The sequence below is a fragment of the Protopterus annectens genome, chromosome 2.part1 (assembly GCF_019279795.1).
Source record: "Protopterus annectens isolate FY-2018-M chromosome 2.part1, PAN1.0, whole genome shotgun sequence".
Classification (NCBI taxonomy): domain Eukaryota; kingdom Metazoa; phylum Chordata; order Ceratodontiformes; family Protopteridae; genus Protopterus; species Protopterus annectens.
The window spans coordinates 1215134414-1215152373 of NC_056729.1; the positions used below are offsets into that span (position 1 = coordinate 1215134414).

The following is a 17960-nucleotide window of genomic DNA, read 5'->3' on the forward strand; positions in this document are numbered from 1 at the left end:
TGTTGGCGATTTTAACTCTGCTAAATTATCTTTTAACACTGGATTATTAGCAGCTTCATAATTTGTAACAAGCTGTGCATTGTGAATGTTCCGTATATTAGATGTATTTACATTCGACTGATCGTTATCACTATGCAGTAACTTTCTTACCAGGAGAACTAAAGTATTAATTTCTCCCTTTAATTCCGCCAACTCTTCCGCCAACAGGACTTTTTCTACAAAAAACAAACGTAGCCTCAAATGAAGTAGCAAGGATGCATACTTTTAGAGAAAATGTTTAGTAGTAACCGAATCAAGTTCCATTCTCAGCTCTGGAAGAAATTTGTAGGAAAGACATAGGAAGGAATCACGCTGCTTCCTAAGCATAACCCATGAACTAAAAAAATTGTTTATTGATCAGAGTACATTGCAGTTATGGTAACAATATGTGCAAACATCAGTAACTTTCAAGTTTATTATTATGAATAAATAAGTAAAACTTTGGAAATTCTGCATTGGATTAGAAAAAAAATATTTGTGATCTCGAGAGTGGAGAGAGGAAATAATGAGTTGAGATAAGAAAGGAGAGTATACAGCTAGGTGGTGTATGTGTATTTGGGAATGGAGATATGGAAGAGAAAGGAGGTTGTTAGAAGAAAGGGTATAGTGAAATATAGAAGGAGTGAGAGGGTTAGAGTATAGTAGTAGTAGTGGTGGTAGAGTGTATATTGAAGTGTTAAGAATGAGTTGGGTACAAGCGCTATTTAGATGCTAGGTGATTTAATATTTTTTAAGGGAAGTGTAATGCTTTGTTTAATTTCCGAGATGCAAAGGGATATGAGTTCCACATCTTGGCACCATAACCACAGTATAGTGGTTCCACATGGCAGTTATTTGGTTTGGATACATGTTTGAAGTTGAGTTTGTGATTTGAAGTTTATCTTTTATTGATAGTGAATATAGAACATGTATATTAGGTTTAAGTAATATTTTGTGGGTGGTCTTTAGTTGTTGAAAATCATTAAATGTTCTGGCCATTGTGTTTTTGTAGGGCCTTGCCGTGATGAATTTTGCTGAGAAGGTTAACTACAAATTTAGCAACTTTGTTTTATATTTGCTCCATCTTTTAGTATTAGTGAAAATAGCAGAGGAGTAGAGTAGGTATTAATATGGTCTGAGAGGTGGTCAGCTCAGCATTTCAGTTTGAAATCACATAGTTGATGAGTTTATCTAAGTGTAGTTTGTGGTCAGTGATTGCTCCAAAATGTTTAGCATGTATATGATTGGGTGCTAATAAGAGTATAAAGTTGTAGAAGAGGTAATGCTGGCACTTGCTGAATCCTGGTATAGATGCCTGTTTCAACTGAAAGCAAATCTTGTGTGTGTGAGTGAGAGAGAGAAAAAAAGGTGGGGGGCCAGGACCTTCAAGTGTGCTTCCCCAAGTCTGGTTTCTGGAAGGATCGGATATATAAACTTGTAGTGACTTGCTTGGTGACAAGTTTTAAAGCAGTTGTTGTAATCGTAAATGTTTGTCATTTACCTTTAGGTTTTATATTTAATGCATTTGAAAAAAAATATTACTGCTTCTGTGGTAATAAGTATTTTTCTTTTTATCTTTATTTTACAGGGCTTACCTGGACCCAAAGCTCCTACAAAATTGCCTCCAAAACCAGATGTAGATGATGTAAGAAGCTTTGTTCTTTTTATATTTATGATGTGCAACTTTCTAAATTTATTGATTTATATCAGGTAGGGAAGGTGTGCATGCTGGCTGGCATGAATTGAATCAACTGTTGTAATGCTGATAATGTCACTGAGGAACATTGTTGATAGCAGTTTGAGCTACTGTATAAAACGAGCATTAAAATAATTTGTAATTGTTATTTCAGCACTTTGGTTGACATACCCAAGCACCTTTTTTTAATCTAGCAGTAACTTAGGGGATATTGATGTGGATAATTCAGCATCCTCTGTAGTGAGGAAATGGCAAATTCCATCTTCATCCCTTATAGTTGGGAAAGAGAGACTGTACCTGTTCAGTTGAAAAGTATCTTGTAGAAACCAAATAATGGCATACAACATATGAGACCTACAAACTAATTTGTAGAGTTTGTAGTCATTGTGTGGAAGAAGGTGTGTTGCACATTAATATATGTAGTCTGTGTGTAAAGAAAAATGTGGAAACAAGTGAAAGTTAGACTTAATCATAGAGAACATATTAGAACTGGTTGTTTGCCTCAATTTAAATACTGGAGAGAAATTCTGTGTTTCAGGAACTTTGTTAACAGCTTGATTAATGCTGTTCTAAACAGAAGCTTACTAAAAGAAGGAAAGTATGAAAACTATATTATAACTGAAAATGCGGTCACTCACATTTTTCCTGGTTTCACTATGAATAAGGAAATGTGCCATAAGAAATAAATGTGATTCAAAGGGTTATGTAAGAATTAGTTTGTTTGGGATTTGGTGCAGACATTTCCTTACCTATTATACCTGCCGCTCCATATATATATGGCTGCAGTATTTTAGTCATTCAGAGTGATTTTCATTTGAAACTGCAAAAACCCCTGTACGGAGCACAGTGCCAAGAAGTCTTACTTTCTGAAGTCCAATAATAACACACATGTGATGATGTATTGTTGTGACATTTCTAAAAGAACACATGGTGGAAGGTTAGCAGCTAAATGCTGTTTTCTACATATAACAGGCCATTTTCCTGCCTGTTGGATAAACAACAGGCACTGCTAATCCTACTCTTTAAATGTGATACTACATACAGAGGACTATGTTCAGGTTGATGATTAGAACATGCTTATTATGTGTTCAAGACATGGATGCCAAGAAATTCACTCTAGAGGTAAATCTTGGCATCCTTTTCGAAAACACATAATTAGAAGTTATGGTCAGACACCCGATCATACTTCTTTGTAGGGCATGGAGCTTTATTTGCTTATATACTACTGTCTGCAAAAATAAAAGAAAAGGAATGCTGTCATTTGCCAGCTTTTAAAACAGTAAAGCATTTAGTGAATGCTGTCAAAAAAACGGTGCAACACAGTCAGTTATGTTTACGCTAAGCTTGCCATGCCTCTCAGATGTCTAGATTTTCATAGAATGTCCAGATTTTTGTATCATAAGTTTGGTCTGTTACTTATAAAAATCTTGTTTTTGGATAAATCACTAAGGATTGAAGTCACTAAATAATGACACAGTTGAGTTTCAGACTTCATGTCCTTCAGAAAATGCAGGTGAGCACAACCCTGTTATTCTAGCTACTTTCTAAGTTTATAAGAGGAAGTTAAGTAGGGATATGTTACTGGTACAAGCAGCAGGCAGAAACAAATCTGTTTTAATCTGACGTTGTTTTTGCTTGTTAGTACTGGCAGATTTGCCTGCCTAGCGTAGGACTTGACTTTTTAACAAGTTAAGCTTTTTCTGAATATCTGAGCATAATCACCACACTCCATGCACTACAAAGACATGCACTATAAAGAAACTGTCAGTAATATTTGCCAGTCTGAATGCTCATTACTTGGAAGTATTTCTTGCAGCATTATACACAAAAATTTATTTGTTAATACTCTGCCTCTTATTACAGCAATTGAATGTTTTTTTGTAAATAGGCTGATTGTAATGGCATGATTTAAACACATTTAAAACATTTATTTCTTTGTTTGATTCAGTTTGTTAACCGAGTACCTGAACTGGTCCAAAGACCTTTTTCAGCCGTGACCTGGGCCACAAAACATAGACAATGAGTATAATCAGAATATGAATATAAAATGAGTACGAGCACAGACCGAATGTGAGAGACATGCAAGTGTTGAGTACCACCATTTTGAATTGAGTTGATGTTCTTCGTGTTTCACTGTTGCAGTCATTACATTTGGGTAATCTGCTGGCAGGTTGCCCTCAGTCAGCCTGAATTCCAAAGTCTTGGGTCCTGCGTCGGTTGCTGTCTTCTCTTCATTATGGTAAGTGTACACAACTGTACTTTTTGTAGTAGAAACTTGATTACAGTTATATTTAATTCTACATTCCTAAACACTTTACAGACAGTTTAGTTCCCTCCAGAAGGAAAAGAGTCAAAACCAACTATACTCCTTCGCTTTCTGTCTATACCAGATCACTCCTTCAAAAAAGAGAGAAGGCATGGATAACCTACCTAAAATATAAAACTCATAATAATCTACAGCGTTTCAAAGCATTGCATAACCTTGTAAAGGGAGAGGTTAATTTTAGATAAAAAGCAATTCTGTGCAAAGCTGCTACATCAGTGCAAATCCAGTCCCAAAACTTTATATCACACTATCAAAAGTGGAAAACTGTCCTCCCGCCATCCCTGCTGTGATAGTACCTCCTCGGACATAACATCTCAGTTTAACTCTTACTTCAACAGCATAACTTCCATCACCAACAAATTCCCTCCATCTCCTTCTACTTTCTCTGTCTTCTACTACCTGTCACTCCACATTCTCACCTCAACAAGTTTTGATTTCCTTTGTCAAAACCCTCTTATAAAACTCAAGCCATGTTCCTCCTTTGCAGATAATCTTCATAATGAATTCCTAAAAATGGCAGCTGACTTGATTGCTTACCCAGTCTCCATAGTCATTAATAGATCTATCAAGGAAGCTTATGTCCTCTCCCTGTGGAAAAAGTCCTTCATCCTTCCTCTCCAGAAAGGTGGCACTGCCACAGAAATATTTAACTATAGGCCAATTGCTGTTCTTTCACCACTATCAAAACATCCAGAGAAATGTATCATCAAACAATTTCTTCAATACCTTCTTGACGACAGTCTTCTCTGTCCCACCTAACATGGATACAAACCAGCGCACAACACTATCACTGATCTGCTATCCTTTACTGACACTGTCAATAAAGCTTGTGACTCAGGAAATTTGGTCTCATCTTTGTTCTTAGATCTATACAAATCTCTCTCTAACAGATATTAGTCTGTCAAATGGAATTATAGTTTCTCTCCATACTTACCATTTAGCATCAGGGTGTACCCCAGGGCTTAATACTAGGTCCACTCATTTTCAACATTTTTATCAATCATCTTAACACTGCAGCCAAACAAGCCACCCTTATTCAGTATGCTGACAGCTCCGCTTTAATCTGCTCCGCCAGCAATCTGACTCCTCTACAGAGCTTAACTCAAGTAGCATTCAACTCTATTGAATCCTGGCTCACCAACAACCATCTACTACTTAATACAAAAAAAAAAATAAGTAAACTCCTAGTAGTTTTACCAAAACTATTTGCTCCAGATACCTCTAACTTTGCTATTACTTCTTGGAACAGTACATCAGTCAGTGTTTCACACACTGAACTGTTAGGTGTAACTATTGACAATAATCTTAAGTTTAACCTGTGTCAGCAACAACATTAGTTTTTAAATCAAAAATTGGGTGTGATGTATAGGGCTAAGAAGTTCATCTCCAACTCCACAAGAGTAACCATTGCCACCACTTATCTCTTTACCCCTCCCTTCCGTGTGCTTCACCTGTTCTAACCAATCTTCACTCTTCCCGCAAAGTAAAAGTTAGTGCTGTAATAAAATAGATGAATTTGCCACAAGGCAGGCCTGCTACTCTCACCACTGCTGTGCTCTGCTCTCAGGTCTCTAAATTGTCTCAAACTATTCCACCTTCTAACCTTTAATCAGCTAACACTAACACTCACAATACTGTACTACAACTAATTTTCTCAAGCTCCACCATCACTACTTCAACATTATATTCCATCTCGTGGCCTATGTTCTTCTCACAAGTATCTATCTCTCTACAAATCTCAAAGATCCAGCGGTGTTAGGGTGTACTCTCACTGTGTTGCCAAATCATGGAATAGTATTCCAGAGGCAGTGAGACTTTATACCCCACTACTATTCTTTCAAGAGTAGACTGAAAGAACATCTAACCAGTAACTGCCCATGCTCCACTCCATCTTAGTGCTCATTACTTTTCCCTAATCTTAATGTACTTTCTCCTGATCTATCCTACTTCCCTTCTTGCATTACCTACCTTCTGACCTCACCTTTCAGTAATTCATTAATCTTCAAAAGTTCTTTCATTCTATTTCTACACTACCCATTACTTATCCAAGAAATTATGACTGAAATTTATTACACAATACTCTAGCCAGAAAGTGTATTTAGTGTGTTCCAACTTATTACTTATTCTGTCATACATTCTTCATGCAGTGTTATGTAACGTACATATTAGGAATTTCTCTTGTCACTTGTATGTAATGTGTGTTTAGCTAATTGCTTCCTATTATTATATCTACAAATTGTAATGCTGCTTTTTATTTTCTTAGTTACCTCATTTTTTTCATGTGTATAGAATGTCCTAACTATATTGTTTATTTTTTTACTGCATACCACAAACTGTACTCCTGTGTTATTGTCTTAATCTTTGTAACCAATGTTGATTTGTAATTCTGTTTAGTATGTACTCTGGAGCTTTTCTCCTTGGGCCTCTGCTGCAACTGGGCTCATATCCAGTTGGACTTTCCCGGAAAACAAATGTCAAATAAATATGAGCTTACAGCATATTATCTTCAGGTATGGCCTTCACTACTGTAATAGTGAAACTTTATGGGTTGTATGCATTTATGGATACCAGTCCCAAGCTGGAATTTTTCTCTAAGCTGTCAGTTGCTCCAATGTATTCATGTATGATCCTGAATCCTCCTGTTCGACTACTGGAAGAATCTGGGGATATGTCGGTGTCCTCACTTTATTTTTTTACCAAGTACATCTTTCTGCTCAACAGCAGTCTTTCTAAATGCATGCATATTATCATGGTAATCCTTTATTTTCTGCTTAACATTCTGCAATTGCTCTTCTGTGAGATTCCCCCTATAATATTTGTCAGTCCCTTGAAATAATTCTTGTTGTTTAACCATCTCTCTCTTTGATTTCCACCCTATTTTTAGACTCCACTTTAATTTTGTCCCACTCCCTAGCTATATTTTCAGAAGAAATTTCTGTCTTTAATAACTCTGAATAATTTCCACTACCTGTTCCTTAAATCAGAATCAGTAATGTGTGTTGTGTACAGTACATGCCTATGCAACTACAACATGTAGAAGTGTGTTACAGTTTGGAGGAAATCCTGCATGCTACTGTAGTCACACTTATGCTCCAGTATACATTTTTGGTAATGTTCCCTAAAAACTGTAAAGGAGATAGTGGTCTACACTCATCAGTTATAAAGGCAGTTCCCATTATGCACTGCATTTTAACGGCCACTGATATGCCCACTGGCCAGCCTGCTACTGATACCTGCCATACTGCCAACTGTCTCATGCTGCCTTGGGAGCCATAGCCATTATTTTCCCTCATGCATTTGGTTATTGGGCATGGCACTGCATTCTTCTCTTTGCCCACAGGGAATCTGCAGCAGCCATATTCCTCTGCAGCTGAATGTCACTTCAGCCATGTGTCTCCAATGAAATGTACTACAGGGAAATGTCTCACTGCCTAGGCACCTGAACCCCTTTTGAACAGTTAGGCGGGAAAGTGACAGTGTCTTTTTTTTTATTTCATTACCTTGCCTTTTTATTTTAGTTGTTATTGGCATGTCATCTGAAGTAGCTATTGGATGCATATTAAAACTTTCAATTAAGTGCACATGTTCCTGTGAAATGTAAGTTGTGTTTAACCTATCCCAGTTTTTGTATCTTGGGGAATATGTAAATTCACTTTGAACTCCTACTACTAAATTTGCATCTTCCATTCCAAATATTTTCATAAAGTTCTTCATAAATCTACCCTCCTTTGTTATATTTTCCCTTCTCGTCCCCCAGGTGCATCTTCCTCGCTGCAAATCAAATTTCAGCTCCCACCTATAAGTAATCTTCCCTGCTGAAAACTGATTATTTCTGCCAGAATTTTCTTAAGCTCCATTATAACAGTTTTAGGTGGAATATAAGTACATGCCACTGTAATCCTCCTCACTTACCTGTAGCCCCTTAGTACTACATATCTACCATTATTATCCTTTTTTTATTCTGTCTTATCACTATTAGAGTTCCTCTTGCAATTAATATAAGTACTCCTCTTTTCATTTGTCCCAGATATTCCACTGAGTAACCATCCTGAAAGACTTTCTTTATCAAATTCACATGTTCATTTCTTTCCAAATGTGTCTCCTGTAGCATAACTATTTGCACCCTACATTTTTAATATAGTTCAGTGCTCTTTCTATTTTGTATATATATGTAAAACCATTAACATTTAAAGATAGTATTGCAAGGCTTATTATGTTAAAAAGTTATTATTCACACCTTTTATTTGTAACAGCTTTAAATATCTAGTTGCAGCTTTTGTGTTACATGCACACACTGTTTGGCAGGTTGACTTTTTTATATAGTTTCTTGTTATATCCATTTGAGCCTGTGTCACATCTTATTTATTTATTTATTTATTCGTTTTATTATTTATTTATTTATTTATTCCAGTTTGATGACCGGGGAGGTCCACTAGGCTTGGGGAGCCCGGGGAGAAAAGCTCCACAATACAAAGTTTAATTACATGATTAGTTACAAAGAAAGTTAGGATTACAAACAACAGGTAGCATTCTAAAGAGAAAAAGAGAAAAAAATATTTACAGTTTACTTCCACTGGGCTTAGGGAGCCTACTTTCAGTGGAGGCTCGGGGAGAAAAGCTACACAATACGAAGTTTAATTACATGATTAATTACAAAGGAAGTTAGGGTTGCAAGCAACAGGTAGCATTCAAAGGAGTGAGGAAAAAATATATACAGTTTAGTTCAGGAGTAAAAACAGGCATATAGTATCGTGGCTAGATTTTGCTGTTTGGTTACATATATAATCAACAATTTAAAGTGAGGTTAGGAAGGTAAGAAGGTTAGCCTGGAGTAAAGGGAGAGGAGAGCTTGAGAGGAATGGGTGGAAGAGTACAGTTGCATTTCCTGTTTAGATAGAGGTAAGAATGAAGTTGAGTTTTGAAGTTAAGGTTGTCACAGGTCCTCAGTGTGGAGGGCAGAGCAATACATTTTTTAGCTAGGGAATAAGATAGCAGAAGCTGCCCAGCAGGGCACTTGGGTTTATGGATGGTGATCAGTTTTGGTGGGTAGATCTAAGGGGTCTAAGGGAGTTGTAATGTTGCAGAATATTGCACAATGCAGGGCAGTTAGGTTGGAACAATAATTTGTGGGTTGTGGTGATTTGGTGAAGGTCAAGTAGATTGGGGAGTTCAAGCCAGTTTAGTGAGTGTAGGGAGGTGCAGTGATGAAAGCAGGATTTGGCATTCGTCGTGAATCTGGCTATTTTATTATAACATACTTCCAATTTGGAGGGGAGTGTGGAAGATAAATTAGTGAGCAGAGGTGTGCTATACAGTAGAGAGGGGAAGTAGAAAGGTTGTGGCGAGAGTTAGTCTGGTGGAAGGAGAGAGGAAGTGATTGTTTCTGTAAATTAGGCCTAGGTTTATGTGGGTTTTCTTGATATTTAGCAGGATGTGATTGTTAAATTTTAGGTGTTCCTCAATGGTTACACCAAGATGTTTGGCGGAGGGTACGACCTCGATAATGGAGTTGTTAAGGCTGGTGATTTGGAGTAAGTTTTTGTCAATAGGGAAGGATTTTGAGGGAGAGAATAGAAGGATCTTAGTTTTGTTGGCATTTAGTGAGAGGTGATTTTGGAGCATCCAGTTTTTGGTGGTAGAGAAGGCAGTTTGAGTTAGACGTTGGAGATCTTTTAGGTTAGAGGCATAACGGATCAAAGTGGAATCATCAGCGTATTGCACAATTTTGGTATTAGGTATGGCTTTGTGGAAGTTGTTAATAAAGATATTGAATAGCAATGGGCCAAGATTTGAACCTTGGGGTACTCCAGTGGGAGTAGGGAGGAAAGTGGTGGTGGCCTGGCCCCATTTCACAGCTTGGGATCTATCAGAAAGGTAGCTGGAGAACCAGTAAAGAGTTTTATGGAAGAGGTTGAGGTTAGACAGATGATTTAGTAGGTGACTATGGGAGATGGTATCGAAGGCTTTAGATAAGTCTAGAAGAACAGAGGATACCATATTACCACAGTCACGAGCTAAATTCACAGAATGTAAGAAGGAGAGAAGGGCGGAGTTGGTACTGTGTCCTGGGCAGAAGCTGTGTTGGGTAGGGGAGAGTAGTTGGTGTTTGGTAAGGAATGACAGGAGCTGCAGGTGGATACATTTTTCAAGTATTTTGGATATTGGAGAGAGGATGGTTATGGGGCGGAAATTGGAGGTGGTACAATTTTTGCCACCCTTGTGAAGTGGAAGAATAAATGCAGAACGCCATAGTTTGGGTACATAGGATTCAATTAATGATCTATTGATCAGGATGCTGATAGGAAGAGCAATACTGTCTGAGACTATTTTTAGGAAGGAGAAAGGAATGCTGTCAGGGGCATTAGAGCAAGGTTTTAGTTTAGCGAGAAGTTTTTTATTAGGTTGGTGGAGATGGGTTCGAGTTCAAAAGTAGGGGGGGAGGGGAGAATTGAGCAGTTGGAGGTGGAGGACTTTTGTTGGTAAAGGTCTTGGTTAGGTCAGCAATAGAAGAGGTAAAGAAGGTAGTGAACATTATGGCAATTTCAAGGTCAGATTTGCTGGTGTCAGGGCAAGAGTAGTTTTTTGTACCAGGCCTAAAGAGGGAATTAATAGAGTTCCAGAACTGTTTGGGGTTTTTTGTGTGATTTGTTTGTAGTTTGATGTAGTAAGACTGTTTGTCTTTAATTTGTTTTTTGGCTAGGTTTCTCAGCTGTTTATATTTAAGTAAGATTTCTGGCCGTTTATGATGGAGGTAAGCTTTCCAGGTTTTATCCCTTTGTAGCATAATTTTTTTGGTGCCTTTGGTGAGCCATGGTGTGGTTTTTGTTTTAACTATTTTTGTTCTTATTGGTGCTAGGGAGTTAAGGACAGTTATGAATGTAGAATTGAAGTAGTCAACGGCTGCATCTAAAGGAAGAGTTTTTAAGGGGTTCCAATTAGTTAGCTTAAGGGAGTCAGAGAAAGTAGTAGGGTTAAAGTTAGAGAGTTTACCGGTATGAATGAAGTGGTGGGAGTGTGGGGAAATGGGTGTAGCCTGATGGATGAAGGCAGGGAGGTGGTCTCCTAATAGGTCAGGAATGACACCAGATTTTATGACTTTGTTAGGATGGGATACTAGCATCCAGTCTAGTATGGAGCCTGGGGGGTTGTTTTTGTTAGGTCTAGAAATAGAGTTCATAAGTTGAGTAAAGTTAAATAGATTGATTGATATGGTGGGATTAGGGTGAATAATTTTGTTCCAGTCTATATTTACATCTCCCATGATATAGGTTTCTAGCTTAATGTTAGAGGAGGTCCAGGAGAGGATGTCTTCCAGGATATTAGTGTTATTACCAGGAGGAATATAGAGGGAAATGATACAGATGCTTTTATGGTTGTTTAGTTTTAGTAGGCCAGTTGCAAGTTCAGCATTATTGAAAGAAGGAATGGGATTAGGATATGGAGTGAAGGACAAGTGGTTGGAGTAGATTAGGGCTACACCACCACGTCTTAGATTTTGGCAGTCAGAACGGAGAGATTGAAATCCAGGGGGAAGGAATTCGCTTATGTGAGGTTTTAGCCATGTTTCGGAGATGGCTACAATGTCAGGTGAGTTGTGATTGAGCCAGGCGTGAAAGTGGGTTAATTTATTATTCACGCTTTGGGCATTGATGGTGAGGAATTTGAGGTATTTATTGGTGGATTTGTTGTTGCTGTTAGGGTGGTTTGTAGGAGAGCAGTTTGGTCCTGGATTGGGGTGAATGTCACCGGCTAAGCAAAGGTGTATGAGAAGGGGAATACGTTTATTTGCTTTACACTTGGATAAAGGTGGCTGGTAGAGAATATGTTTAGGTTTGCAGTATTTAATGGAGCTTGGGAAAAGTTTTACTTTTAAGAGAGGGATAGGGTAGGAGGGAACTAAGGAGGCTGAGATGTTGTGGAAATGGGCTGTGAGGGAGGGGTGGGGAGGTAGTGGTGATGGGTGTGAATGGAAGTTGGTGTAGGAAGTGGCATGGTAAAGAGGTAGTAGAAGAAAGATGAGGATAGATGTTGAGGTGAGGATGTGAGGAGGAAGAGTGAGCATGGTAGATGAAGTCTGTCAGAAGTGATAAAGGGGAGGGTAATGTGAAATAAGGTGGGAGGGGGGTGTGGTAGTGAGAGTTAGGTTGGTTGGGGGGGTGAAGGAACAGTGTTTGAGGATTGGCTGGTGGAGAGGGAGGAGTTTTAGGAGGAGAATAAATGGAGGAGTACTGGGGGCGGGTGGGAATTGGGGGCAGGGTAGGGGAGTGGAGTGAGCCCGCAGGGCGAACGGAGTGGGATAGAGCAGCAGAGCGAGAGAGACCAGCTGAAAAAGTATCAGCCACTACTGTTCACAGTAAAGGTAAGTAGGTTATTTGGTGGAAGACTATGAGGAAAAGCGTTAATTTTTTGTAAGAACAAAGAAAAAAAACAAATATAGGGCAGCTTTGTTCCTTAGTTAGTTTAAGGTAAAGGAGGGGGGGTTAATATCAGGGTTTAGAGAGCGTGGTTTGGGATTTGGGAGGCTTTGTTAAGTTACAGGAAAATAGAGGTAATGTTGGACATAGGGGGTTTAAGAGTGATGCAAGCTATAGGCTGAATGGGTGCTGCCACCTAGTGGAGAAAGGAATGATAGCAGTCAGGAAAAAAAGTATAAAATAGGAAAGGCTCTTATAGATAAGTCTCTTATAGATTATACTACCTAGAGTTCAGAGACTAGAAATCAGTGAAATACAGGTGGGGGTAGTAGCGGTCTGCAGTAGGCTGCTGATTCACACACATGGAAGGACAAGCTAACAAATAGGTAGTCTAAGATAAATGAGTCTAGTGCAAGGCTACATACATTCAAATGGAAATAGTTATGGGAGTCCGCACTGAAGTTCTTTTTCTTGAATGGCCCAGACTAGCAGGCAGGAATATCCAATAAAGAACCGACTGAGGTTTTGCAGGAGGAAGTTCTTATATTCCAGAGGATGGGAGGAACCTTCAGGAGTGGAGTACTGTGAAAAGTGAGTAAAAAACATATGAGTTTAGGTGATTAAAAATAAGCGAAGAAAAACAGGTAGAGAAGAAGGAGATAGGGGAGGTAAGTGAGAAGTGGTCACCAGAGGATTTAAAATGATGTAGGGATAGATCTAGAGGAGGGGTATAGAACTGAGGAAAAGTTGGAGTAAAGAGGAAGAATGGTAGAGAAAAAAAACAGCAAGGTATGGTTATAGGAGAATGCAGGAGTAGGCAAGGAGTGATGCAGTTGTCCGAGTCTTAATTCACTAATGACAAGTCACACAAGCCCAAATCAAAATGCATTAACCAGCTCAAATGTTGACTAGGAGGAATACAGATTGCAGTTGGTTAACATCAGATACAGGCAAACAATGTAAGCAATAGTATGTAGCATATAACTATAAGACTGCATAAATGATGATAAATAAATAAATAATCTTACAAAACCTCTGGTTTTATTGAAAGCCCTCAAAAATGTACCCCAATATATATATACCCCAAAACATATTAACTTAATATGAATATTAACACAAAGCTATGTACATCTTCAGATATTGAATATTTACCTTCCTAGTAGGAAGAATTGTCCCAGACTGACAGCCATACTCATAGACTTGGGTTAACTTTAAAAGGAAGGTTATTTATGCTTCATCATCATCATAGTCTTTTGCTTGGCATAAGCCTGTCAGTTCACACCCAGCCTTTATAACTTTCATATATAACCAATAAATACCAATTAACCCCCTATTATATCGTCAGGAAAAAAAATCAAGTTGTAATATCTTAGCTGGTCATCAGTTGGTAATAACTGAATGTCTAAAGATGTTCCAAGCCCTGTTGTCACAAGTAGAGGACCTCATTCCCTCTGAGAGCTTTCTTATTATTAAGAAAGCCCCGCCTGAAGGGGAATTTTTAAACTTCAAAAATGAACTTCATGTATCATTCTTTTCGAATGTTCTTATTATATTTAATTATTTTTTTCATTTTGATTATAAATAGTTCATCCACAGTTATGTCATTTATTTTGAAACCCCAGAACAATAGCTTTTCAGGCAAGCAGAAAAAGCAGATGTTTGGATGTACGGTGTTAATTCTGAACTAAATGTAATATATTTATAGATCATGCAGTATTGCATATAAACAACATGTAAAATACTCTGCTTACATTTCAGCAGGTCTTGTGCCCCAGAAACATTCTTTACCACAAATTACTTTACATAACCAGGAGAAAAGGGTAAAGGCCATTTCCACTGAACTAATCGAAGGAAGGACACTGAGCAAACTCGGAGCTATAATATATAACATTAAGTATCCTGTTTTTTTGTTTATTTTGTTCTTTATTTCTTGGTTATTTATAGCACTTTGTGTACTGTATATTTTTCTAGCTAGTGTCACTGTGTGTGAGGTATTAACTGGAAATTGTCCACTTTTATTAAGCATCTGTTGGGTTGTTTGTTTCTGATAACTTGTTGCAGTTAAACTCTTTTTTTCTAGAGGCTCCTTTAGCTGTTTAAAACTTTCATTTAAAGGCTCACTGCTGCTTTTCAGCTGTGAGAAACATTTCTGCAGTTTGTTCTAAGTAGTGGGGATATTTGTAGCATTTCCATATTCAGGCTTGTATTTGGGCCTAGTGTTTGTGGAGGCTGTGTGTCTGAGCACATATTCAGGGGCATCTTGGTGTAGCTAAAGCCATCAGGCATTTCAGTGAGAGAGAATTGTTTGAGGTCATTGGCTGACTGAGGTCACCTGGACTACAGCTTAGACTAAGCACCTAATTGGTTCTTTTGAGATTTCATTCTTAAAAGCTGTCTCAGGTTTCAACTTTGTTACCCAAGAAGTTCAGTTGTGAGTGTTCTGCATTTCACACTGAGCTAATCGAAGGAAGGACACTGAGCAAGCTCGGAGCTATAATATATAACATTAAGTATCCTGTTTTTTGTTTATTTTGTTCTTTATTTCTTGGTTATTTATAGCACTTTGTGTACTGTGTATTTTTCTAGCTAGTTTCACTGTGTGTGATGTATTAACTGGAAATTGTCCACTTTTATTAAGCATCTGTTGGGTTGTTTGTTTCTGATAACTTGTTACAGTTAAACTCTTTTTTCTAGAGGCTCCTTTAGCTGTTTAAAACTTTCATTTAAAGGCTCACTACTGCTTTTCAGCTGTGAGAAACATTTCTGCAGTTAGTTTCCCACCCTCCCTTCCTGTTGGTATAGTGTTTTTATAGTTGGTGTCTTTGCAGTTGGCCCACCACTAGTGTAAATTTGATCTGGGACCCACCTCCCAGTCTAGTGTCATTACCCCATTCTACCCAGTACAGGGAGAACATTTGAGAAGGCCAGTCAGCTTTGTTTCTGCTACTCCTTTCTCTCTTTCCACTTAAAAAAAAAAAAAAAATGTTTTCTAAACTTGTTTCCTGCCTTTCCTGTGGGTAGTCTAGCCTGGATATAGATTTGCTGTGTCCAGGACTATTTGTAGGCTTCTAGGGCCCAAGCCTTTCTGTGTTGGAGGGAAGCCTTCTAGGTTAATTTTGTTTCTTAGAACTAGCCATTTCAGCACTTGTTCAGAACTTATTGTACGCACTAAATAAGCTACAAATTACTACAGCACTCAACTTTCCTCACTGTCTAGAGGAAAACAGTTTCTAGTACTTAACAAATAAGCACCTATTCAGGCATGTCTAAGGGTCAGCCCCCGGTGTTTTCTCCTGTTTACCTGATGAATCTGGGCATCTTGGGGCAATGCAGTAATTGCCTCATGTACACAGACAACCCTCTCCTCCTACCACCCAACACTACAACCTGTGAGAGATGCACTTACATAGCCAAACTGGAAGCAAAGCTCTCTCCAGCCAAGATTGTGCTAGACAGTCAAGAGGAGAAGATTAACACCTGCACTACACCTCAAGCAACACATAGCCCTTCAAAACCCACACCATCAACACCCACACATAGCAACACTAAACCTACATATGCAGAGGCCCATAACATTAACCTGCCCAAGCAACAAGGACCTCCAAAGCTGAAACGCAAACACCAGTCACAACCAAAGTGAGACATAGCTCACAACACCAGTGTGCCACCCAACAACAGCCCCTAAGGCAAGACAACGTACCCAACACTTTAGTCATAGGTGACTCTATGTTCAGGCACACTGATGTCCCATTCACCAGGCTGAGCAAGGAGAAAATTATAGTCAGTTGCCTGTCGGGTGCCAGGATCCACCACATAACGCATGCACTCAAGTCACTCCACAAAATGTACAACTATGACTCTGTCATTGTCCATGTTAGAGTAAATGATTTGAGACTTACCTCCCTGGACTACTTGAAAAGAGACATGGAAAAGCTCTTGGATCATGTGGCCCAGGCAGGTATGACCCTACCCCTGAGTAGCATCCTGCCTTCGCTCAGAATTATACCACAGTTTGTTTGTCTTTTGGCTTTTCTCAGTTAGGGGTCGCCACAGTGGAACTCCGGTCCGCTAATGATTGGCAGTAGATTTTTTACATACTGGCTTGCCAGGCCTAACGCGCACAACCTTCAATGAAGGAACGCTGATTCACACATGTCGATACACAGAAGATGCTCTAACTGAGAATCGAACGGGCATCTAACTGTGAGGCGACAACGCTACCACAGCACCATCACCGCAGTAGAATAATACCACAGTATAAGGACAAAATGATTAACTTCAACAATTGGCTAAGCTTCTGGTGTCATTCAAAGGGGATCCAGTGTTTGTCTACCTGGGATAACATGATCGACAAACCATGATGTTTTGCCAGAGATGGTCTGCACTTGTCACCCCTGGGATTCCGGTTACTGGCTAAAGCTCTTGCCACACCCCTATAGTGCCTTTTTTAGACAAGGTTCAAAGGACAAAACCACCACCATAACAGATACAAGCATGCAAAATCTGAAGGTAATGCTACTCAATGCTAGAAGTCTAAACCTCAAAATGCAGTCTCTCGAGGCGCTCTTAAAAATGGAGAACATTAATATCTGTGCAGTAACTGAGACCTGGTTCAAGGCTCCAGAGAGCACCCCTGCAATACCAGACTACAACTCTTCCCACACTTTTCTGCCACCAAACCAAGACCGAAACTCTAAAGGTGAGGAGTGTCCATATTCAGCAAGGATATTCACACCTCCAGACTAGTTGTCCAACACAATGCATATGAAATTCTCCAGGTGAAACTAACACTAGGTAAGATTGCAATCCAAATTGTAGCTTGCTACAGATCCCCCACCATGCCCCAAGATTATCACTACACCTTTCTAAACATACTGGAAACCAAACACCCTAATACTGGGTGATTTCAACTACCCAGCCATTAACTGGGAAAACTACTCGGGTACCAACACCTTTTCCCAACAGTTCTTGGAATTCATAAATTTCAGTGCCCTGGATCAACAAATCCATTGTCCCACCAGGAGCTGCAATATCCTAGACCTGGTCATTACCAACATGGGAGATAGATGCTCCACACCAGTGGTCACCCCCTCATTGGTCAGGTCTGACCATAAGCAAATCTCCCTTGACATCCACCCCCCCCCCCAGTAAGGAAACATCTGTAAAAAAAACTTCTCCAAAACCAACTTCACGCTACTTAAGTCAGAAGTGACAAACTTCATGACATCCATGTAGACGGGAACTGAAAGTTCGACTGCCGAATCCTACATTAAGGCACACTGTACAAGCATATCCACTCGTGCATGAATCGTGCCATCCCAAATAGAACCAAGATGCTCTCCTCCCAAAAAAGGAAGCCAATCTGGTTGTCCCCTGCTATAAATAAACTATACAACAGAAGGAAGAAACTGTTGTAGAAAAGAGGAAAATCCCAGGATACAAAAAAGTCCTTTACCAGCCTCAGTCAGAAGCTGACATCCCTCCTAAAATCCTCCAAAGCTAGATA

At 39.0% G+C, this 17960-nt stretch overlaps 1 protein-coding gene across 6 annotated transcripts in view; it reads left to right on the top strand.

The window, feature by feature from the left end:
* LOC122794391 (CD2 associated protein) overlaps positions 1–17960 on the top strand; it is a 3269826-nt gene that overhangs the window by 2315637 nt on the left and 936229 nt on the right. For all 6 annotated transcript variants that reach the window (XM_044062740.1, XM_044062738.1, XM_044062742.1 and 3 more), the window contains one exon: positions 1607–1663. In XM_044062740.1, the coding sequence (XP_043918675.1) occupies positions 1607–1663 (57 nt within the window). The remainder of the gene's footprint in view (positions 1–1606; positions 1664–17960) is intronic.